Source organism: Erpetoichthys calabaricus, chromosome 3, assembly GCF_900747795.2.
Source record: "Erpetoichthys calabaricus chromosome 3, fErpCal1.3, whole genome shotgun sequence".
Taxonomy (NCBI): Eukaryota; Metazoa; Chordata; class Cladistia; order Polypteriformes; family Polypteridae; genus Erpetoichthys; species Erpetoichthys calabaricus.
The window spans coordinates 127,264,782-127,289,919 of NC_041396.2; the positions used below are offsets into that span (position 1 = coordinate 127,264,782).

Here is a 25,138-nt window from a genome sequence, read left to right on the forward strand (position 1 = left end):
GTTATTTATTGTAGCAGGAGCTACCTCTCTCCTATACACAGACACAGCAAACAGGCAGGGCTGGGGCCAGGTTAGTGGCCAACTTATAGTGCTCCCTGCATCACCCATTGAGCAGCCAAAGTGTTGTGCAAGGAGGTTGTGAGCTTGCTGTTGCCTCTGTGGAGCGGTGAACCTGCAGGAGCTAAGTCGACAAACAAGCAGCCCTTGTAGAGGGTCTCAAAAAATGTGAAAATATCTCTCTCCCTCTCTCTTTTATATATATATATATATATATATATATATATATATATATATATATATATATATATATATATATATATATATATTTCCACCAGCAGTTCAGGGTTTGAGAGCCTAATTTGTCAAGAACTGGTGACCATTTGACAGAGTACATTGAGGTTTATTGTGCATTATTATCCAAGCTATTTAAAAGACGAATGCTTCAAAATGCTTCAAAGTAGATTTAATTTTCAATCAAAGTAGAAGAGTCAGCATTCTTCTTAGTTTTGAAGGCCAAGGAAAACAACTATAAAAGGAGACCTACTGATTGAAAAAGTAAAAATGTAATTTTCTTTTGGTCTGGGTTAAACAGCATGAAATAGACATATTGCTGAAAAGCACAAAATGTGATAATGAGAAATAAAGTGCATAAATAATTAGAAAAGAGAACATACAAAGACCAGGCCTCGCTGCAATGTTTTTGTTTGTCAAATCCCTGTATATATCAACTACATTTTGAGGTACAGTAATGTTGAGCAGAATTTACTGCCTCATTACATGAAGTGTTAATATTTTAACACAAAGATTTTGCTGTTTGTTTCTGACTCAGTAATGTATTACAAAGGACCCAGGAATGTTATGTTTATTGTCAATTTAAAACAATTTACATATTTAAGTCATATATAGAGAAAAAAACAAAGGATAGACGCATGCAAGTTAGGAAATTACACAATGACAATGAATACACAAAGTATAAGCCCTAAGGCCTTAAACACGTGTCCGCTCCATGCAGTGATATCTCTTCTGGACAACTGCAATGCTCTTCTTATATGTTGCACAAAAAAACTTTAATTTACATAAGGTTTAGATTGTTTCTGCTAGAATCCATCTATTTAGTTTGAAAGGCAGTATTAATTTTATAACGCTGGTACCTTGGCCTGCAAGAGTATTAATTTGCCTTTTCCATGTTCTCTTAAGTACACCAACCCTTTCAATGTAAATAACTGTTAATCAGTATTCATGGAACATAAATTCATGGCAGAAGGACAATGGACACTATCAAATATTTATATGAATTTAAACATTGAATGCTAGAAAATACTATATATGTCAGCATGAGTACATTGTAAATAACAAGCCTGCTTTATTTCTTAACTTACAAGAGTCTCAAAAAATGTCAAGAATGACCACCACCAAAATCCATCACCATGTTTTCTTAAAAATTGTATGCTCTATCTATCCTGTGTCACTAGTAATCTCTTTTGTTTTACCTTTAGCCTGTTTGGGACATGGTACATGGGACATGGTAGACTTGTTCATGACATATCTGCTTCTGTGTTCAGAAAAGTAATTTTATCTTGAAAGCTAGTGCTATTATCCAGGATATTTTAAAACCTCCCATTTTAAATGTGCCAATAGAAAATATTAATAGAAAACTGAATTTTAAAAATACAGAATACAACGTACAGTTTATAACATTCATTTTAACATTTTCTCTTGCTAATAGTAATCGTTAGCAAATTCTACATTGAATTACTAGTGCTTAATATTCTAAGTTACCAGAGGGATGTATCAAAGGCAAGAACAACAGAAGGGGCATATTGCCAAGCTCTGACAAAGGTTAACAAATCTTAAGTAACTGCTGATGTACTGAGCAGAAGAAGCAATAATGTTTTGAATATAAGTAGAGTAACTTCTTTCAAAAGTTTTATTTTTTTAGATAGTTTTAGATAATATGATTGTTGTTGAGCGCCCTGCGGTGGGCTGGCGCCCTGCCTGGGGTTTGTTTCCTGCCTTGTGCCCTGTGTTGGCTGGGATTGGCTCCAGCAGACCCCTGTGACCCTGTAGTTAGGTTAGAGTGGGTTGGATAATGGATGGATGGATGGATGGATGGATGGATGGATGGATGGATGGATGGATGGATGGATGGATGGATTGTTGTTGAGTGATTTAAAGCAGGTTTTGAACACAGTTAAAATCTGTCATTATAGGTTTGTGACTGCACATGTTTTTATTTAAGGAAATAGTAGAAGTAAATATAAATTCCTTATCACCCCAGTGAGGTGGATACAGCATATGTTGGCCAGAATTGTCTAGCTTCATTGTTTTTTAGCTACTATATTATAGGGCCCTTCAGCATCAGAAATTGCCTCAGAGGCAAAAAAGGATTGGTATTACTACTCCTTTAGTTTTGTTATCATATTTTGAATTCAATTATCTGTTTAACACATCTGTCCTATCAACCAGAATTGGTCTTTAATGTTTAAATAGGTATTCTGTAACAAAACGATATTTGACTTCATTGAGCAAGATGTGATAACAGTGTTTTTATTATTTTTTTTAGTCATTGAATGTGTTCTTTGACATTGACTTAGTTTTGCTAGCATTTAGTTGTTGTTTTAATATGGCACTTCATCTATCCACTTGTGTTTCTATTTTCCAATCTCTGAATCCAGTTAAGAGTTGCCTATTTTGTATATTATGTTATGACGATTAAAAGACAGAACAATATCTCTTATATTTATTACAATAATGCTGTTTTATGAAAGTAAATGAAATATCCTACTTGCTTTACTTTTTTCAGGCTCATTGGAACTTTTCGAATGGTATTACAGAAAGTAGTAGAAGAAGGACAGCTGGAAGTATCGGATACATTAATAGATGACAATAACAGTGCCATTCGGGTAAGAATGATAATTTCATATAAAGGTTAGAGACTCTGCATTCTACTTAGTTTTCAATGATTGTTTTTACAAATATTTATATATTTCTGAACATTAATGAGAAGCTGAAGTCAGCATTGTGGAGTCTCCTTTGTGTTGACCTTAATTTGATATGCAAGTTTAATCAAGTGTGTCAGAGGGGAATGACCCAGTGGTGTGAAACAGACTGAGCCAACTTGACTATGTTTGTTTTCCACCTTATTTCAGTGTATTTAAATGTGTAGTGTTATTGTAATCATATGCATATTAACAGTTTATATTATTATGTGCCATATAGCATTTCTATAGTTAATCTGGCTTAATCCATTTCTGGGACACTATAGTCAGAGCCTCTCCTGGGAGTACTGGATGCAAAGCAGATTGGAGCCCCTGACAGGTGCTATTTGCAGGGCCCACTCACAAATACTCACAAAATTCACACGTGCAAGGACCAGTCATGTGATTGCCAACTAAACTGACCTGAAACTCTTTAGGGATGTGGGGTTTACTGCCAAGAGTAAAATCCACACACATACATGGGGAGAATGAGAAAACTCAACCCGGATATGTCTTAGACTGATATAAATGAAAAGGCAAATTTCCAGAGTAATCCTGTTATAGGTTATTGTTGGTAGTTATCTACAGGACATAGATATTTACCTGTCTCACAAAAGAGTCACCTGCTTTGAAAAATCAGAATGCTTTGATTGGTATCTCATCAAAATTCTGTACTGTAATGTGATAACAGTACTGTCAGTTCCCTCAGAAAATTTTTGTAATTACTACCTTTGAAAATTAACAAGTTCTGGGGACATTGGTCCTTAATCTGCATATAGTGGTCAATGTACATCTTAATAGGTAGTAACAATACCATTGTTTAACAAGAGAAATTTGGTATGTACCATTGTTTTAATCGATTGCCATGTTGACAATGAAGCAGCTACAGTATATAATCTACCTCTGGGTAAAAAAAAAAAAAAAAAAGTAAACATAGTCAGAGATTCCTAATTGCTGCCTGTTTCTTTAATGCTTTGGCACCATATCTCTGTGGCTATACACTGTAGCAACAGTGTCTTGTACCTGGCCCAGGTTCCCCTAGGTCTGAGTCCAGTAACAAATGTTAGCATACTGTTTCATGTAATTGCACCCACTCCATCTTTTGTTTCCTGTGTTAACAGCTAATGATACCAGGCAGGCTGCAGCCTCCTGCAATTCTCTGTTGCAGTCAGTTGGTTCAGAAGATGAATGAATAAATGAAAAATACATTTTAGGAAAACTATAACAGTGTGTCATAACTTATTTCTGTAGCAGTTGCAGGTTCTCGTGGACATTTAGTCTCTTAGTTAGAAGGTTATATTTGCAATAATTAGACTGCTTACTTGTTAAGGACACAAAATGACAAATTGGTCAGTGCTATTGCTTCACAGTTCCATAGTTCTGGGTTTCAATTGCAGCTCAGAAATAGTCTGTGTGGAGTTCACATTTTCTCACTGGAAACGGGTTTGACTTACTGCCGGCAATGCGGACCAAGCTCTGGCACCAATCGTACAGGGGCCGAACAGCCCTTATCAGGGGGGCCGGTACCCCATACTCTCGGAGTACCCGCCACAGGATTCCCCGAGGGACACGGTCGAATGCCTTTTCCAAGTCCACAAAACACATGTAGACTGGTTGGGCAAACTCCCATGCACCCTCCAGGACCATGCTAAGGGTATAGAGCTGGTCCACTGTTCCGCAACCAGGACGAAAACCACACTGTTCCTCCTGAATCCGAGGCTCAACTATCCGACGGACCCTCCTCTCCAGGACCCCTGAATAGACTTTTCCAGGGAGGCTGAGGAGTGTGATCCCTCTGTAGTTGGAACACACCCTCCGATCCCCCTTCTTAAAGAGGGGGACCACCACCCGGTCTGCCAATCCAGAGGCACTGTCCCTGATGTCCATGCGATGTTGCAGAGGCGTGTCAACCAAGACAGTCCTACAACATCCAGAGCCTTGAGGAACTCCGGACGTATCTCATCCTCCCCCGGGGCCCTGCCACCAAGGAGTTTTTTGACCACCTCGGTGACCTCAGTCCCAGAGATGGGGGAGCCCACCTCTGAGTCCCCAGGCTCTGCTTCCTCATTGGAAGGCATGTTAATGGGATTGAGGAGGTCTTCGAAGTACTCCCCCCACCGACCCACAACGTCCCGAGTCGAGGTCAGCAGCGCACCATCCCCACCATATACAGTGTTGACACTGCACTGCTTCCACTTCCTGAGACGCCAGATGGTGGACCAGAATCTCCTCGAAGCCGTCCGAAAGTCGTTCTCCATGGCCTCCCCAAACTCCTCCCACGCCCGAGTTTTTGCGCTCAGCAACCACCAAAGCCGCATTCCGCTTGGCCTGCCGGTACCTATCAGCTGCCTCCAGGGTCCCACAGGACAAAAGGGTCCTGTCGGACTCCTTCTTCAGCTTGACGGCATCCTTCACCACCGGTGTCCACCAACAGGTTCGGGGATTGCCGCCACGACAGGCACCGACCACCTTACGGCCACAGCTCCGGTCAGCTGCCTCAACAGTAGAGGCACGGAACATGGCCCATTCGGACTCAATGTCCCCCACCTCCCTCGGGATGTGGTCGAAGTTCTGCCGGAGGTGGGAGTTGAAGCTACTTCTGACAGGGGGCTCTGCCAGATGTTCCCAGCAGACCCTCACAACATGTTTGGGCCTACCACGCCTGACCGGCATCCTCCCCCACCATCGAAGCCAACTCACCACCAGGTGGTGATCAGTTGACAGCTCCTCCCCTCTCTTCACCCGAGTGTCCAAGACATGTGGCCGCAAGTCTGACGACATGACCACAAAGTCGATCATCGAACTGAGGCCTAGGGTGTCCTGGTGCCAAGTGCACATATGAACACCCCTATGCTTGAACATGGTGTTCGTTATGGACAATCCATGACGAGCACAGAAGTCCAATAACAAAACACCGCTCGGGTTCAGATCGGGGGGACCATTCCTCCCAATCACGCCCTTCCAGGTCTCACTGTCATTGCCCACGTGAGCATTGAAGTCTCCAAGCAGAACGAGGGAGTCCCCAGAAGGTATGCCCTCTAGCACCCCCTCCAGGGACTCCAAAAAGGGTGGGTACTCCGAACTGCTGTTCGGTGCATACGCACAAACAACAGTTAGGACCTGTCCCCCCACCCAAAGGCGAAGGGAGGCTACCCTCTCGTCCACCGGGGTAAACCCCAATGTACAGGCTCCAAGTCGGGGGGCAATAAGTATACCCACACCCGCTCGGCGCCTCTCACCGGGGGCAACTCCCGAGTGGTACAGAGTCCAGCCCCTCTCAAGGAGATTGGTTCCAGAGTGCAAGCTGTGCATCGAGGTGAGTCCGACTATATCTAGCCGGAACCTCTCAACTTCGCGCACTAGCTCAGGCTCCTTCCCCTTCAGAGAGGTGACATTCCACGTCCCACGTGACATTCTAGGCGCAGCCAGGGCGTTGAGGGGGTCCGGTTTGGTGGGCTCAGGATTGGGTCACTGCTTTTTGCAGATGATGTTGTCCTGTTTGCTTCATCAGGCCGTGATCTTCAGCTCTCTCTGGATCGGTTCGCAGCCGAGTGTGAAGCGGCTGGGATGAGAATCAGCACCTCCAATTCCGAGACCATGGTCCTCAGCCGAAAAAGGGTGGAGTGCCCTCTCAGGGTTGGTAGCGAGATCCTGCCCCAAGTGGAGGAGTTCAAGTATCTCGGGGTCTTGTTCACGAGTGAGGGAAGAATGGAGCGTGAGATCGACAGGCGGATCAGTGCAGCATCCGCAGTAATGCGGGCGCTGCATCGGTCTGTCGTGGTGAAAAAGGAGCTGAGCCGCAAGGCGAAGCTCTCAATTTACCAGTCGATCTATGTTCCTACCCTCACCTATGGTCATTAGCTATGGGTAGTGACCGAAAGAACGAGATTGCGAATACGAGCGGCTGAAATGAGTTTCCTCCGCAGGGTGTCTGGGCTTTCCCTTAAATATAGGGTGAGAAGCTCAGTCATCCGGGAGGGACTCAGAGTAGAGCCGCTGCTCCTCCGTATCGAGAGGAGTCAGATGAGGTGGCTCGGGCATCTGATCAGGATGCCTCCTGGACGCCTCCCTGGTGAGGTGTTCCGGGCATGTCTAACCGGGAGGAGGCCCCGGGGAAGACCCAGGACACGCTGGACGGACTATGTCTCTCGACTGGCCTGGGAATGCTTTGGGATTCTCCCAGAAGAGCTAGAAGAAGTGGCCGGGGAGAGGGAAGTCTGGGCATCTCTGCTCAAGCTGCTGCCCCCGCGACCCGACCTCGGATAAGCGGGAGACAATGGATGGATGGATGGAGTTCACATTTTTCCCCATATCTGGATTTTTCTGTGAGTACTGCAATATTCCTTATGCATCCTAAGGCTGTTAGAAACGAACACTTCATGAGTGAGTGTGGAAGTGGAAGTGTGTGTGCATATACTGAATGTGTGAAAGTGCTTCATGAATGACCAGTGTTCCAGTTCAGGGCTGGCTTATGCTGGTACTTCCTGCCTGGTAAGCTCTGCCTTTCCAGCAAAGTAGAGGATGAAAGGATTGGGTTATTTTTTTCATTTATTTTGTAATTGCATGTTATTATATTGATTTTGAGAATATATATTTTGTCAATGTACTTGTACTGTTTTATCCTAATTAGGGTCGCAGAGAAACTGGAGCATAACCCAGCAAGCGTAGGGTGCAAGGCAGAAACAATACCTCTACAGTGTGCCGGTCCATCACAGAATGAACAAACTTTCATACAAACAAAATACTACACACTCACACTAAGGCCAATTTAGTGTTTCCAGTCCACTTAACCTGAATGTCCTTAGACTGTGGGAGGAAATTGGAGCACCCAGAGGAAACCCATGCTAATACAGGGATAACCTGAAAACTGCACATAGGGAGGACCCAGAGACATGAACACTGTCCTCCTTACTGTACGATTGCAGCACAACCGCCACACTTCCACGCTCTTGGTTAGCAGTTGTTCTAAAATTAAACTTTTACAGAATGTTTTCATGGTTGCATGAAAGAAACTAGTGATTTTAGTTGTTTATCTGCAGCCAAGATATTCATTTTTCCTAATTCAGTTCAGCTTACTTGGTTCAAAACAGCTGTTTGATATGCAATAGCTTGGGGTTACATGTGATCAATTGAAATTATATTGCTATTTCTTTTGGTGGTCTCCATGGTGCTAAAGAGATTGTTGTTGTAGAGCAGAATGTGAAAAAAGGAATAACTACAGTCAGATTGTAGCATTTGTAAACAATAAAACAAAAATTTGGATATTAGTTCATTTTCTATCTCTATATAAAAAGTAGCTAAACAGAAGTAAACCCAAGATAGGAGTGCCTGTGTTAGACAAGCAGTTTGTGTTACTTAGGCAATTCCTTGGTCTCATAAACAACATCATTTTGATCTACTGTAAATGACATACTGTAGGTAAAACAAAACCTCAGCTAAACTCTTGGAAGCCAATAAGCCAATGATAAATTAGTTGTTATAAGTCTGTTCAGGAGGCTATAGAGTGTGCTATATCAGGGGATTGGCAGCACTACTGCAATCTTAATTGTGGTGGAGAGTGTTGAGTCTGTAGACAGTTATCTTAAATCATTAGGCAATTATCTTTCTGATTGCACACATATGATTCTGTGTCCCTTTAGATTTCTTTATTTAGGGTGTTGTTTTGATGATCTCTCTTCTGTTATTTATATTTACTTTACATGTCCTATTGAGATTTGTAGAGTATTTTACTTTTGTATCTTTCAGTGAATTATTCCATAATTAAAATGAGATAAAGTGTATTTAATTAAAGAAATCTGTTTTAGTGTCATTGGCAGTGGATTCAGAAAGAATTCAGACCCCTTTACTTTTTTCACATTTTGCTATGTGACAGCCTTTTGACAAAATCATTTAAATTCATTTTCACCCACATCAAGGAACACTTAATAGGCAATGACGAAGCAAAAACATGATTTTATAATTTTTTGCAAATGTATTAAAAATAAAAAAACTGAAATATTACATTGACACTAGTATTCAGATCCTTTACTCAAACTTTGTTTAAGCACCTTTAGCAGCAATTACAGCCTGAAGTCTTCTTAAGTATGAAACAACAAGCTTTGCACACCCAGATTTAAGGATTTTCTGCCATTCTTCTCTGAAGATTCTTTCAAGCACTGTCAGCACACAGCTATTTGCAGGTCTATCCAGAGATGTTTGATAGGGTTCAAGTCTGGGTTCTGGCTGTGCAACTCGGGAACATTCCCAGAGTTCTCCCTAAGGTACTCCTGTGCTGTGTTTAATTTGTGCTTAGAGTTAATGTCCTTTTGGAAGCTGGAACTTTTGGCCTAGTCTGAAATATAAAGTGCTCTGGAGCAACACTCTGCATCTGTACTCAGTAAACAGCACTGTACAAAATACTGTATAAAGTGTATTGTTTTCTGTAAGAATACCTCTGTTCTTTGCTATGTTCAGGTTTCCCTTAACCCTGTCTAATCTGCCATCCTGCCACTGCATGATGCTGCCACCATGGTGGAATGGTATTACACATATGAAGAACAGTGCCTGGTTTCCTAAAGAAATGATGCTAAGTTTGGTTTCATTAGACCAGAGAACATTGTTTCTCACGATCTGAGTCCAACAGGTGCCATTTTTGCAAATTCTAGGTGGGTTATTACGTGTCTTATACTGAGTAGAGGCTTTTGTCTGGCCACGCTTTTTCAAAAAGCCCAGAATGGTGGAATGTTGCAGTGACGGTTGTCCTTCTGGAAGTTTCTCCCATCTCTACGCAGGGTCTCTGGGGCTGAGCCAGAGCGACAAACTGTTTCTTGGCCACCTTACTTACCTTGGCCCTTCTCACACAGTTGCTCAGTGTGACTTAGTGGCCAGCTCTAGGAAGAGTCATGGTTGATCCAAACTTCTTCCTTTTAAGAATAAATAAACATTCAGTACTGCAGAATATTTTTATTCACCTTCCCCAGATCCATGGCTTAACATAATCCTTCTTCTAAGCCCTGCAGATAACTTCTTCAAACTCATTGCTTCATTGCTGCTCTGATATACATTATCAACTATGGGACCTTATATAGACATGTGTGCCTTTGCTATTCATGTCCAGTCAATTGAATTGACAACTTATGGACACCAGACATGGTGAAGAAATATCAATGATGATCAATACTTTTGGATGCACCTGAGCCAAATTTCATAGCAAAGGGTCTAAATACTTTTGTCAATGTGATATTTCAGTTTTTTGTTTTTATAAATATGCAGTAATTCTGAAATTCTGTTTTCGCGTTGTCATTCTAGGGTATTGAGTGTTACTTGAAGAGGAAAACATGAATTTAAATTATTTTAGCACAAGGCTGCAAAATAGAAATATATGTGTAGAAATTTAAGGGGTCTGAATACTTTCTGAATCTTCAGTAAATGCTGTTATTAAGTGTTTATTTACTAATAGTTATCAGTATTAAGTGATATGTGAGATTTAAATGTTTTTCAGAAAATTAATGGATGAATGAATGTTTGTCCCTTTAGTCACTGCAATGGGTAATACATGGCTGAATATGCAGAGGTTGAGCTTTCCCCTTCCTAGCAGTCATCCACCTACAGCAGTCATAGCTCATTGGTCAACAGGAGTGCCACATATTATAATAAAAAACAGATTCTAATTGATTTGAATCTCTTTTGCCACTCAAACAATTTTGTCACCCAAATAATCTTTTTAATAAACATAGATGTGTGTTTATTTAGAAATAACACAGAAGTCTTCTGCTTGCTTAATCCAAATCAGAGTTGGTTTGAGCCAGAACCTGTGCACAAGGTAGGAAACGGCATTGGACGGGGTGGTAGTCGATTGCAGGACCCTCTTCAGCCCACAGCCACACTCATGCTCACACTCACACTGTGCCAGTATGGAATCACCAGTTAACTTAATATGCACAGCTTTTGGGAATGTGGGAGGAAAACTACATTACTTACAGATAAATTTGTGTTAGGCACAGAGAGAATGTGCAAACCAGAGTGCTTTGAGTAGTGAGAAAAGCGGTATATAAATGTAAAGAATTATTTATTATTATTATTATTATTATTATTATTAAACTCCACAAAGAGAATGATTGGTGATAAGATTAAACTCATGATGCAGTATCTGATCTGTGGTGTAACAGAGCTGACTACTTTGCCACTGTGCTGCTTGTCTTTGGCAATATATTGTCTAAAAATCATTAAAATCATAGTAAGTTGCAGTTGCTTTGTCTGAAACCAAAGATTTTTATTTTACAATAAATATTGCAGATAGATAGAGAGATAGATAATCAAAATATGTAAAAAATAAGACAGGGAAAAAGCGAGCAGAGTAAAATAACCAGGCACACAATAATTGTCAATAACAGCAAATGCATCAAACCTCTGCAAATCACCCTTTAGGCAGCATTTAAATGACTGATGGATTGTTAAGATTACACTGTTGGTGGATGGAAGAGAGAAAGTGGGGAGGGTTGCTGTCTCAAGAGAAGTCAGTGGTGGCTTGTAAAACATGATTCTTTTAAATTACTCTAAAAAGATGTCAATGAAAGATGTAGTTTGGACTTTGGCCAAGCAAAGCCACATGGAACATACTGTATATCCTCATAATATTAACACAGATCTTCAGCACATTGAATGTAAGAACTTGTAAGTGCAATTTCTCAATCCACACATGTTTTGGGATTGGCTGTCATCAATAAATTTATCATTTGTGGTATAGTGCATTTTATGATAGCTTGACTAGCTGATAGTTAGCAGTACAAAAACATGAGCATTAATGTGCTCCTCTCATCTCCACCAATTTCAATTAATATTTAGGTATCTCTTTTTAAGCACTGACACAAGAAATTACACTATACATCATTTACTTACATGGACACACACATCTGGTTGAATAAATAGTAAAGCAGACCAAATTTCAATCAATTAATATAAAATGATGACAGTTTAGGTCCAGTAATACAACTGAAATAGCAGAGGAGGGGGAAAACAAAAACTCTTGTCAACATCATTCCTCAGCAAAATAAACTTCAGAAGGGGAGGGATCCACGTTTGGTTTTAAAGAGACAAAGTTAGAGTTCTGTAGAACAACTAGCTTCCCATCCCCTCTAAGCATTGTAAAATAGAAATACATGTTCTGAGAATTCTAATACTGTATGAATATTAAAAGTTTGCATCCTTGAACTCTAAAGTTGTCAGTGCCTCTGTGCCACATCAAATCAGCAAGGGTAGTGGTTTGGCAATGAAGTGAGAATATTAAGTGCCACAGGATGATATCAAAAAAGAAAAACAGAAAAGAGGTAGTCAATAAAAGTTCATTATGACTGCCACTTTTATTGTTGTAAAAATGACTAACAAACAGAGATGTGATATGATTGGCTAATTTGAGTATGCTAGGCTACAGTAATGAGTCTTCACCCAGGATTTAAATACTGAGACTTATTGGACATCTCTGACAAAACCAGAAGAATCATTTCATAGCTTTGGGTCCTGTGGCCTCTGTAGTTTGACCTCCAGCTGTTATTTTATTAATCCTTGGAATCCTAAGTAGGCTTGCATTTTGAGCTTTAAATGTACTGTCCAGGATATATGTATGTAAGAAAGGCTTAGGATATTTAAAATGTGATATACAGTGATCCCTCGCTATATCGCGCTTCGCCTTTCGTGGCTTCACTCTATCGCGGATTTTATATGTAAGCATATTTAAATATATATATCGCGGATTTTTTGCTGGTTCGCGGATTTCTGAGGACAATGGGTCTTTTAATTTCTGGTACATGCTTCCTCAGTTGGTTTGCCCAGTTGATTTCATACAAGGGACACTATTGGCAGATGGCTGAGAAGCTACCCAACTTACTTTTCTCTTTCTCTCTCTTGCGCTTTCTCTGATCCTGACGTAGGGGGTGTGAGCAGGGGGGCTGTTCGCACACCTAGACGATACGGACGCTCGTCTAAAAATGCTGAAAGATTATCTTCACGTTGCTACCTTCTGTGCAGCTGCTTAGTGAAGCGACATGCTGCACGGTGCTTCGCATACTTAAAAGCTCGAAGGGCACGTATTGATTTTTGCATGTTTGTTTTTCTCTGTCTCTCTCTATCTCTCTCTCTCTCTCTCTCTCTCTCTCTCTCTCCCTGCTCCTGATGGAGGGGGTGTGAGCTGCCGCCTTCAACAGCTTTGTGCCGCGGTGCTTCGCATACTTAAATGCCAAACAGTCCTATTGATTTGTTTGCTTTGTCTTTATGACAGTCTCTGCTCCTGACGCACACTCCTTTGAAGAGGAAGATATGTTTGCATTCTTTTAATTGTGAGACAGAACTGTCATCTCTGTCTTGTCATGGAGCACAGTTTAAACTTTTGAAAAAGAGACAAATGTTTGTTTGCAGTGTTTGAATAACGTTCCTGTCTCTCTACAACCTCCTGTGTTTCTGCGCAAATCTGTGACCCAAGCATGACAATATAAAAATAACCATATAAACATATGGTTTCTACTTCACGGATTTTCTTATTTCGCAGGTGGCTCTGGATCGCAACCACCGCGATGGAGGAGGGATTACTGTATATGAAAAAGGATTTTGGAATCTGCCCCAAACTTACTTAGAAGTCTGTGCAAAGGGTTAAGAACAGTAGTTGTACTTTCTAGTTCTAGAGCAACTTTAGCAGCCTGTATAATAAAACATCGTTGTCTGTTCTACAAGAAATAAGCGAACGTCTTTATAACCTCTACAGAAGTATTTCTTAAACTATGGGTCACGGATATATTTGTGATGGGTTCCCACATGATTGTGTAGTAAAACAAGTTCAAGCCTGAATTCTATGGTGAGTGATATAAAAAGCTCTATTTAACATATATTTTATTGCAGTATGCAATATGAGACATTATCTATGATGAAATACTGTTGACACATCACAGAGCGCATCCTTACAATACACCCATTAAAAACAAAAATGATTTTTTCTCAGCTTTACTAAAATTTACACTAAGCATTTACATTGGCAGTAATTTACAGTACCTCAAGAATCTATTTCCTATTTTGATTGATAATTATTGTTTTATTAACAATGTATTAACAATGTATGTCGTGGTGAAAAAGGAGCTGAGCCGCAAGGCAAAGCTCTCAATTTACCAGTCGATCTACGTTCATACCCTCACCTATGGTAATGAGCTATGGGTAGTGACTGAAAAAACGAGACCGTGAATACAAGCTGCTGAAATGAGTTTCCTCTGCAGGGTGTCTGGGCTTTCCCTTAAAGACAGGGTGAGAAGCTCAGTCATCCGGGAGGGGCTCAGAGTAGAGCCGCTGCTCCTCCGCATCGAGAGGAGTCAGATGAGGTGGCTCGGGCATCTGATCAGGATACCTCCAGGACGCCTCCCTGGTGAGGTGTTCCGGGCATGTCTAACTGGGAGGAGGCCCCGGGGAAGACCCAGGACACGCTGGAGGGACTATGTCTTACGGCTGGCCTGGGAACGCCTTGGGATTCTCCCGGAAGAGCTAGAAGAAGTGGCCGGGGAGAGGGAAGTCTGGGCATCTCTGCTCAAGCTGCTGCCCCCGCGACCCGATCTCGGATAAGCGGAAGAGGATGGATGGATGGATGGATGGATGGATGGATGGATGGATGGATGGATGGATGGATTAACAATGTATTTCTTTTCCACTTTCCTCCTTTTGAAATATATATGCAAAAAATATGTTTGAATGGAAAAAAATTACTTTTTTATTATATGGCTATTGCTATTTGTCATTGTATTGCTTCGCTCTCATGGTAATAAACCTCTTTTTATGTCCTGAGGTCCCAGTATGGTACCAGTTTTATTATTTGGGTTCTCAGATTATAAAGAACCCCAGCTCTGTAGTTAGAAAACATCTTAATTTTCCTGTACTTTTTAAGCTGGAAAAAGCAGGTTTTAAAACATATTGTAAAGTATTTGGTAATACTTATGTTTAGAAAAAATGTGACAGGACGTTATCATAGTCTTTATTTTTTCCACCAGTTGGTGATATTTGTTTTTTCTGTATTCAAACAAAAGTAGTTATCACATATCCTTCATTTAATATAAGGCAATTAAGCAAATAAGAGCATAAACTTCATTCGACTTGAGCATCATCTGCAAACAAGTGAAAACAGATATTATGTTTTCTAACCATATTTTCAGCAGCAGCACAGTGAAAACAGAAACAGATGAGGAACTCCATATCTACCTACATAATGTAATAAGAGAACTATCACCCCATTTCTGTACATACTCAAATGGATTTGATAAGTAAGAAACAGGACAGTTACTGAGAGTGCAACATTATTTTTCAAGCCTGTCTAAAAGAATAAAGTGATCAATAGTATTATAATGTATAAATACAGCATTTCCTTCATCAGTGGACATTAAGATTGTCACTGATGAGTGACAACACAACATACACAGCGTTTTTTTTAATTATGACCAGTGGGAAAACTGCACTTCTCAAGTAAAATTTCCTTGAGTCAGGCAAGACTGAAAGTATGTGCCAACAACTTTTTGAGGAGAGAAGAGGTTAATTTGAAATAGGTCTGTAATTAACTATATTTGGGACTGTTACTTTTTTCTTTATTTTTTTCTTTTATGTGGTTGTCATTAAGAACTGTGTGTATTAAGAAAGATCTAATGATAATGTTAAAAATGGTTGCTGCCAGATCAGCAGTTGATATTATTTACTATTTTGTTGAGACTAGGTCTAAGGGACCAGAAGTAGGTTTCATTTTAAAAGTTAAATGTATGATTTTCTGTTCTGCTGTGGTTAAAACTACTAAGGTGGTGTGCATAAGATTTGAAACATGGCAATGCCCAAAATGATGCAAATCTATACACACAAGTGTAAATTGTATTTTTGTGGCCCATTCCAAAAACATCTTACAACTTGACCAGAAGATGATGTCACCAAAATAATATCACAATATACACTAAAAATAAAAGGACAGTTACTAGTACAGTTCTGACATACTCAAAATCATTGCAGAACTGTTTAGATGAAAGAATCCAAATAAATTAATACTGCAGTGACAGTGGGAATTACAGTGTCTGATGTCATGAAGAGCAAAGCTTAAATATAGAAATGACTGCATAAATTATTTAAAGATGACCAAACAAACAACATTTTTATTTCTATAGCATATTTTAATGCAAGGAATGTAGCTCAAAGTGCTTTACATAATATAAAAGAAGAGTTACAAGAGAAAAAACAGCAAGATAGAAACAGATAATTATATATAACTAAATAAATAATAAAAAATAATTGATAAAAAAATCAATATGCACTTACATAATACAGATATACAAGTAATAGAATCCTTGCTTTGTTTAAAGGTAACTGAAAGCTGCTAAGATGATGGTAATAATTGTATGTAGTTGGTAGATTACTATAGACAAATGGAAACAAAAGAAAGCAAGAACTGAATAAGGTCTGCAACACAGAGAAACCTCAGTCCATACTGTGATGGTGAAAGTGAATATAATGTATGAAGATAATGACTATATAGAGCTAATAATTTAAACCTATCTCCTTTCAACCACAAAGAAGCAAAGTAGTGTTCTTAAAAATGCATTCATCCTGTCAGTGGCAGTTAGAACTTACCTACTGTAAATTTGTTAGTCTTTACTTTTTTTAAGGTAATACGCTTCTGCTGATAAGCAATTAAATTGTTTCCTCACTAAATCTTTTTCTCTTGGGATCATACCCATCATGTAAATTTCAGATCTTTCCTGCAGTTTTCAGCAGTTTGGGGTGCATCTGAACAACATCTAATATTATTTATACTTTTCATTTAACATATCGTTTCAGACATGTGTTTCCATAGAGATCAAATACCAAGCAATGGATGGCACAGTGGGTGCTTGGAATGACAATGAGTTTCTTGATGATTCCAATCGGTCAGAAAATGACGGAGCCTTCCAGTTTGAGACAGACAGCCTTTTATCAGGTCATAGCCAAGGATCTGGAGTGTCTCCTGGACGATCTCATCAAAGTCTTCAATCTGCAGAAAGATCATTTAGAAAGTAAGTCTTTTTTAGAATTATATTTTAATCATAGTGTCTATTCAATGACTGTATGAGCAATTATAATGTAAGAGCAGTACATTGTACATAATACTTTTTAGAAACATCTTTAACACACATTTTAAAACATAACTATCACAGTTTATGACATATATACAAGTCTTACACTTTTCAATAAAGCAATCAAAGTGTTTTGTAAGCTTTAAAAAATAAATAAAGACTGCTTGAAAATCTTAAGTGAAACTGTATACTACAGATTTCAAAAACCATCATGGGAAAAAATTCTATTAGTTCATTGTATGTATGATGTATGAACCAAATCAGAACTTTTAATCTTTATACTCCAAAAGGCTTTTACCTATCTGTGTGTTTCCTTAACTGAACCCAACTAATGAGAACATTTCTATTAAGCTAAATTTGAGTTACCATTAACCAGGCATTTATTGTGATCCACCTGTCATTTACATGTAATCGACTCTTCAGTTCATGAAAGCATGTTATATGAAAACAATGTTTATTAAGGTAGTCACTAATGCAAATGAATTGTGTGTTATGAACAAATGAAAAAGGACAAGACTAACTAAAGATTTAAATGACATTGTATGTGGCATGGTAGCAGATAACTGATGTGACAGACAAAATGTATCAGGAATCATTTTCATTTATATGGGTTTCAAGAATAAGACACATTCCAAAAAAATATTGTTTAAGAAGGAACTGACCTAACTTGAACAGATTAAATCCTTCATCATGCTACTTGATTTTCCCAGTGATTTTTAGTCATAGCCTTCATTTACATAAACTTGGTGAGTTGTGTAGTTTGACATCCAAAGAAACTCATTTAGACAAGCTGTGTACAAATTAATAGCTTGTTGCACCGTGTTTTGGATGATGTCTTGCAACCATTCCATAAACAAGTTTCACTTCTTTCAGAAGAACCCAAGATGCACAGTTGCAATGGAGGACTGGGGGAAGCCTTGTCTAATTCTACAAAATTTTTATTCATGTTGAGAAAAGGAAAAAGATATCCTTTTACAGATCCATAGAGGCATGTGTCAAAATGATTTTGTAGCACATATTGCATCTTTAGAGTGACATGTGGGTAATTCTGCCACTACAGTGATCCAGCATTCCAGTTGTTGTTTATGTGACATGTGCACATTTTTCCAGCATGTCTTGGTTTTTCTTTACATACAGAGGTATTCTTGCTATGTTCACATAGACATGCATATTGAGTAAATTGGTAAATCCAAATTGACCAAGATGATTGTGAGTGTATATATGAGTGGACCCTGTGATGGACTGACCCTGTGTTCAGTGCTATTTCTTGCCTTAAGCCCAGTGCTGCCTACCCGTTTGTGACCCTGAATTGCAGGTTTGAGTATGTTCTTTTATATAGGGCTGTTCACTGTATTTATAGGATTAAAACATTTACTTCCAACCATAAAAATATTATTCTTAATTTCATGCATTTATTTTTATTTTTTATAGACATTAGAAATTCTTAGAAATTAATGCCTGGAGTTCCAAAAACACCTTTCTACATTAATTACACATTTCTACCTCAGTTATTTTGCATAGTTTCAAGGACAATCCAGTTACTGAGAACTTTATCAAATCAAAACTTTATCAAATCACTTAAGATTGCAAGTAGTCTGTCCATCCATCAATCCATCCATCCATCCATTTTCCCAACCTGTTTTTCCGAACTTATTTGCTCTTATACATATAAGAAGAAACCAATTATTTTTGAAATTTTTCAATTCTTTTGCAGATAAACTGCTTCTTGATATTTATTTTGAAATAGAGTAGCGGAAATTAATCTGGGCTAACTGTGCAATTTTCAAGAAATGTCCAGAGAAAAATCATAACATTTAACTAAGCAAAGAGCCATTCCTGTTTTAGTTATCTGACAATTACAATCATAACACTATGATTGTTTAAAAATGCTTAGGCTTGCATATTTAGCCTAATGAGCCAACAGTAGAGATTTATGCACAGTGATTATTTATTACTTGATTTTTGTATGTGTAGCCTAGTGCTTTTCCTTATTGTGTTATTTTTTAAATGATCCATATACTCTGTAGAAGTAAGGTTCTAGAAATTTAATGAAACTGACATATAAAGACAGGTAATAGAATACATAAAAATCTTTGATTTCTCTTGCCCTACGTGTATCTTCACCGTCTTTCCTCGGTATCCTTGTGTGTCTGAACCTCTCTTAACTGTTGCTACCTCTCTCAATTGTGCTTGTCTGACTCTGTCATTTTGAGGCATGCAGTCCACTTTTATACTTCCCGTCTTTTAAGTCAAATCTCAGCATACTTCCTACACATATACTCCTCCTCACATGCCTCACACTCGCATTTCTTGTTTCAATTGCATAATTAAAGCCAAACTGACCAATCAGATTGCTTGTAGGGGCTGAACATGCACACACATACATACACACTTTATCATTTTATTATTATATAGTAGATAACCAACTGGTAAAACAAAATTTGAAATGAGATAGTTATGGGTATGGATGAGGTTTCTTGAGGTATGTGCACTTGTTTGTTTAATGGGTGACTCTGATTCAGTGCACCAGGTACTAGAGTCTAGGTACCGATTATTCTTCCAAGGTCCTTGCTTAACTGCCAAAACTGTTGGGATATACCATGCATAACCATTTGAAGAAAGAAGACAATTCAAAAAATAGATGAGCAGAAAATTTAAAGGGGATAAATATTATGGAAACTGAACATATTCTTACCATTTTATATCATTTTTGGACTTATCATTCAAGCTAAGATAAAATGTTTTTAACCACCTTCCAGTTTCCTTGATGCTGGCTAAGCTGCATCACCAAGGAGCAGAAATGCCGAAATTACAAAATAATGGGTCACTTGCCTGACATTGTGTTGCTGATATTATTACTTCTAGAAGAGTCATGCAAGAGCAAACATTGCCTGACAACCCAGCACATATGCTGCTATAAAAACCCGCAAGAACAAAGTATTACATTAAACAGACTAGCCAACACATGAACTGTTTCTAGATGCAACATAATTTATAGAATCCCATTTGTGCATCACATGAGTTTTGTTTATGTCCATTAGGCTAATCTTGAAAATATCAATGAAAGTTTTTGCCAGAAGGTCACAAAAGGCTGCACTTTTTTAAAAACAGATGTGGTCTTATAATAATCTAATAGTACACTTCCTACTTACACCTACAGGTAGTTCAGTTTTGGATCACAATAAAAAATATGTGTGCACATATTGTGTAGTTTTGACTAGGAAATTCCTCATTAGAACAAGTATTTCTAGATAGTATTCAATTGAACTCTCCTCTTACCAAAGTGAGTAGTATGGTAATAATGTGGTGTACTGATCTTAATTTTCTGTGTTTTTCTCCAGGATGGTGGGATACATTTATTTTTCTGAGTCTCATTTTTTATGTTTTGTTATATTCTAGTAAGGAAAATTATTGTTCATCATTGTTCTTGAATTGCATAATTTTGATTAACTCCTTTAAAAGATATTCAATATCACTCTAATCTCTCCATCCACATTAGGGGACTACATATTTCAATCTAGGGATCCCTGAAGGCAGAGCCTATAAAGGCAGAAAGATTGAAAATTATAACTACAGTTTTGGCTTATTCTTGAAAAAGCTGTAGAAGTTTTGTAGGATGGTTCTTATTATTGACAAAATAATTTTTACTAATGTTTGTTCTTGGCTTATTAGTTTCTTTAAGTTAGAAAGACTGATCGCTAAGTGAGGTTTAGTTTGTATTATTAATTGTACAATATAAAATCTGCCCCAGCAGAGCAACAATTCCACACCGTTTAACTCCTTTAACTACTTGAATATTACAGCTAGTTGAAGGTTCATCATTATTTTTATTTTAAAACTCTTATCATTATTGTATTCTTAATTACCTTTGGAATTAATAATTTTTTGTTCTTTAGGTCTTTACTGTGATTATAATAACTTCCCGAATGGTGACCTCATCCTCTGATGATGTTGATAAACACAAACAATAAAATAACAGATAATTTACTTTCATAAGTGTAGGAGTACTGGATTTGTCAATGTTAAATATCTATAGTAAAAATGATTAGTGTTGTTTGGTCATAATCTTCTAAGAGCAACTACATTTCAGAATTGTGAGGCTGGTGTGAGTGTCCCTTGTGTAAAATGAATATAGCATTTACAACCAGCAGTTCTGCTATTGAAAAAACTGTAAAGTCATGATGGGTAATTTAACTGTAAGCTCTTCTTAAATGTAGCAATTTTACCTTTGGTATGAACTGGCAGAGAGAAAATAACTCCTTATAATAACAAGTTACAAAAATCTATTGTACTTCAACAGAAAGTTTACATTTTGATTATAGCCTGCAGCTTGTTTATTTGGTAGTTTGTCAGTAATGAAACACTACATTTTTAAAATTATTATATATTTAATACATATAGTACATTTTTGTATTATATATTAACAAATAATGTTGATTTATCCATATATCTTTATATTTTTCTAAAAACACATTCAAGATTTATTGTCTGTTTTACTTTCTGGGTTCATTTAATCAATTTTTTTTAGCAGTCACAGACTCTACAAGTAGCAACAGCATATATCTAGATGTGATGCCTTTCTAGGTGGCTGCCTGAAATATAATAATATTTGAATTTATTCATAGTCTAATATTTTTCTCCCAATTGATTCAGTCTAAATACTGTATCATGTCTCAATTAAGGCTTTGAGCAAGAGAAAGAAAGAAATAAAAGCACATTCTCATATTCTAATTCAGAGTTACTAATTAACCTCAAATCTTTAAGTAGTGGGTGAATGCTTATGAAAACATGTGTGAAGCATGTTAATTCCACAGAGTCCCATAATGATTAGATATATGTAATAAAAAGCTTTGTTCAATTGAACTTTGTTATGATTGAATGATTGGTTATGACTATTATGTATTAAAAATAAAGTGTTCCCAGAAAAACTGGACACTTTTATTCTTTGTAAAAACAGTCTGTTTTAATTAAAGATGTAACTGTCAGTCAATCAACAACAAAATTAATTTATATAAGGTGTAACAATCGCGCTATATAGCACCCAACCTGGCACAGACTACACTCAGAGGCACGTATAAAATAAAGCACACTCATTTTCTTCACCTGTGGGGCACGTCTTCCCCGTGAACCCCACAGGCAATACACAGTCCCAAAAGCACTTAATACCAGTAAAACAAACACGCCCTTCTGACACCACCACTCCTCCCTTGAAGCTTCGTCCTCTCCTCCCGACTCTGGCCACTGAGTGGTGGTGGCTGACCCCTTTTATAGCCCTTCAGTGGGGCTGAAGATTTGTCCAGCCGGGCTGTGGAATCCATGCAGCACCCCCTGGCAGCCACCCCAGCTCCCAAGCGGGCTGTGGAGGACTCCGTCTCCCATGGAGCCCTGCGGGAGGTTGGGGAATCACCGTCGGCCTGGGAGGCTGTCACCAAGCGTCTCGGGGGAGGTATTGAGCTGCCCATGGTTGCTTCCCTGGAACATATGCAGCAGGGGCATCCCGGCTGGGCATTGGACCCGGCCACCCGTCACAAAGGATAAACTGTCTTTACTATAGTCTTAGTCACACAAAGTAAAGCAAATTATATGCAAGCAAATCATTTGATCAACCAAAAGAAGTTGTTGAAATTTTTTTGACATTAAGTAGCACTTGTACCGTATTACCTCTTAATTTCTCCATCAGAAGTGTTACTCCCCTTGCAAGGGTGACATATTTTCCAAATTCTAGACCAGGGGTGGGCAAAGTCATTCCTGGAGGGCCACAGTGGCCGCGGGTTTTTGTTCCAACCCAGTTGCTTAATTAGAAAACAATCCTTGTCAATAATTACATTTCATGGTTTGTTAGTACTTTAACTCTGCTATGTCAAGTCATTCTCATATCCTAGATTTTTTTTTTTCCATTCTAAGGATATCATCCAAATACTTTGAAGTGTAAAACGGAAGGGTAACTCTCAATCCTTCACTTTTTTCTCTTCTGTTTCCTTCCAAGTATTTAATTAAACCAAATAGTGCACAATAAATACACACAAGTTTAAAGGGTAACAAGCAAAATGGATAACTGCTGGTTTCTTTTGTCATTTGCATCTTATTGCTAATAAGGAGCAATTAAAAACCGAGAATGCAGCTGTTTAAGACTTAAATAAGCAATAAGGGTTCAAAATCTTAACGAGGGAGATAACTAAAATGAAGCAGAAGTACTTCTAGAGCAATAAGTGCTTCTTATTAAGCAACTGAGTTAGAACAAAAACCTGCAGCCACTACGGCCCTCCAGGAATGACTTTGCCCACCCCTGTTCTAGACTGTTATCATAAACCATTTCAGGAGAAAAAAATAAGCCAATACATTTTGTGACAATATGTTTTGGAAGAATCTTGAATAACATTTGTAAAGGTACTTCTTAGAGTCAGATTCATAAAGTTTAATTTGAACTGAGTTCATTTTTTGGAACACATTGGCAAAAATGTGACTACTGACAGATTCAAAGCCATTAATATTAATTTTATAAGAAAGAAAAATAAAAAAACAGGACACAAGTTTTAATGTCTTGCATTGCTATTGTGCAGTTACATGTTACTTAACGAGAAGAGATGTCGGCCTAATTCTTTTTCATAAGCACTATAAATGCTTTTGTAGCCAAGCATTTTTGTGCATCTATTCCACTGAAAATCTCTGTCATACACAGTGTACTAAGGCCAAAATAGTAAATTAATAACAGTAAAGACAGAACAAAAAACTTTAGATTTATTCAGTTTGTCTTGAAATTGACCTGATTTCCGTAAACATTTTAATGCACTCAGAGAAAATAAAATTCTTATTTTTTAATGAATGAAACCCTTCTAAGTCTTCATGTTCCAATGTTTGGTTTCACAGTAAGAGTGAAACACAGAATGATCCACACAAAATCACCCATCTTTTTAATCCCAATCTCTGGTCAGTTAAGTAGCAGAGGGGGTTGTTAATCAGTTTCAGCTGCTTTGGTGTTAATGAAATTAACAACAGGTGCACTAGAGGGGCAATAATGAGATGATCCCCAAAACAGGAATGGTTTAACAGGTGGAGGCCAGTGACAGTTTTCCCTCCTCATCTTTTCTGACTGTTTTTTCACTAGTTTTGTATTTGGCTAGTCAGTGTCACTACTGGTAGCATGAGGCAATACCTGGACCCTACAGAGGTTGCACAGGTAGTCCAACATCTCCAGCATGGCACATCAATACGTACCATTGCCAGAAGGTTTGCTGTGTCTCCCAGCACAGTTCTCAAGGGCTAAAATTGGCAGGTGCACCACTGGCACCCTGTACTTTTCACAGATGAGAGCAGGTTCACCCTGAGCACATGTAACAGATGTGAAAGGGTCTGGAGAAGCCGTGGAGAATGTTATGCTGCCTGTAACATCGTTCAGCATGACCAGTTTGGTGGTGGGTCAGTGATGGTCTGGGGAGGCCTATCCATGGAGGGACACGCAGACCTCTACAGGCTAGACCAGAGGTAGCCAACACGGTGCCCATGGGCGCTTGGTCGCCCGCAGGGACCATGTGAGTTGTCCACAGGGCATGTTCTATAAATAGCACTACACACCATGGAGCTCCATCTAAAAATTATATTTAATTGTGTTGCTGTTCTTTTTGAATCAATAACACTTGCATTGATGTAGACTGGGGAGTAGCCTGTGGTCAAAGTTCAATATCATGCACAAGACAAACATCCATCTCACTCTTCGCTGAGACAAGCAAACGGGCGCAGCTACGATGGTGAGTTAGACTTGGTTTTTACCCCCTAAAAATAAAGAAAAACATGGCAAAAAAGTGAAAGGAAACTTACCATTTTTAGGGCCCTATGATTTCCGTGATATGAAAAACAAGGACAGAATCACGGAATTAACACATCAAAACAGATTTTAGATTTAAAAATGGAAATGTGCGGAATTTAGAGACTGAAGGGGTGACTGTTACAAAACTTCCCAAAAAATTAAAACGATTGAATAATCTGTAGTTCTATCATTCAGATACTATTTTCAGATACCATTCAGATACTATTTAATGTTCATTTCCATCAAACGATGTGGCATCCTTTCAT

General features: G+C 38.5%; 2 protein-coding genes across 12 annotated transcripts in view; one reads left to right on the forward strand and one right to left on the reverse strand.

Annotated features, from left to right (window-relative positions):
- The window catches only part of selenoi (selenoprotein I), a 788,955-nt gene that overhangs the window by 379,018 nt on the left and 384,799 nt on the right, over nt 1–25,138 (reverse strand). The gene's annotated exons all lie outside the window — the stretch shown is intronic.
- Nucleotides 1–25,138, forward strand: part of otofa (otoferlin a) — a 608,533-nt gene that overhangs the window by 323,021 nt on the left and 260,374 nt on the right. For all 11 annotated transcript variants that reach the window (XM_051924238.1, XM_051924241.1, XM_051924242.1 and 8 more), the window contains exons 4-5: nt 2,804–2,903; nt 16,794–17,008. In XM_051924238.1, coding sequence (XP_051780198.1) covers nt 2,804–2,903; nt 16,794–17,008 — 315 coding nt within the window. The remainder of the gene's footprint in view (nt 1–2,803; nt 2,904–16,793; nt 17,009–25,138) is intronic.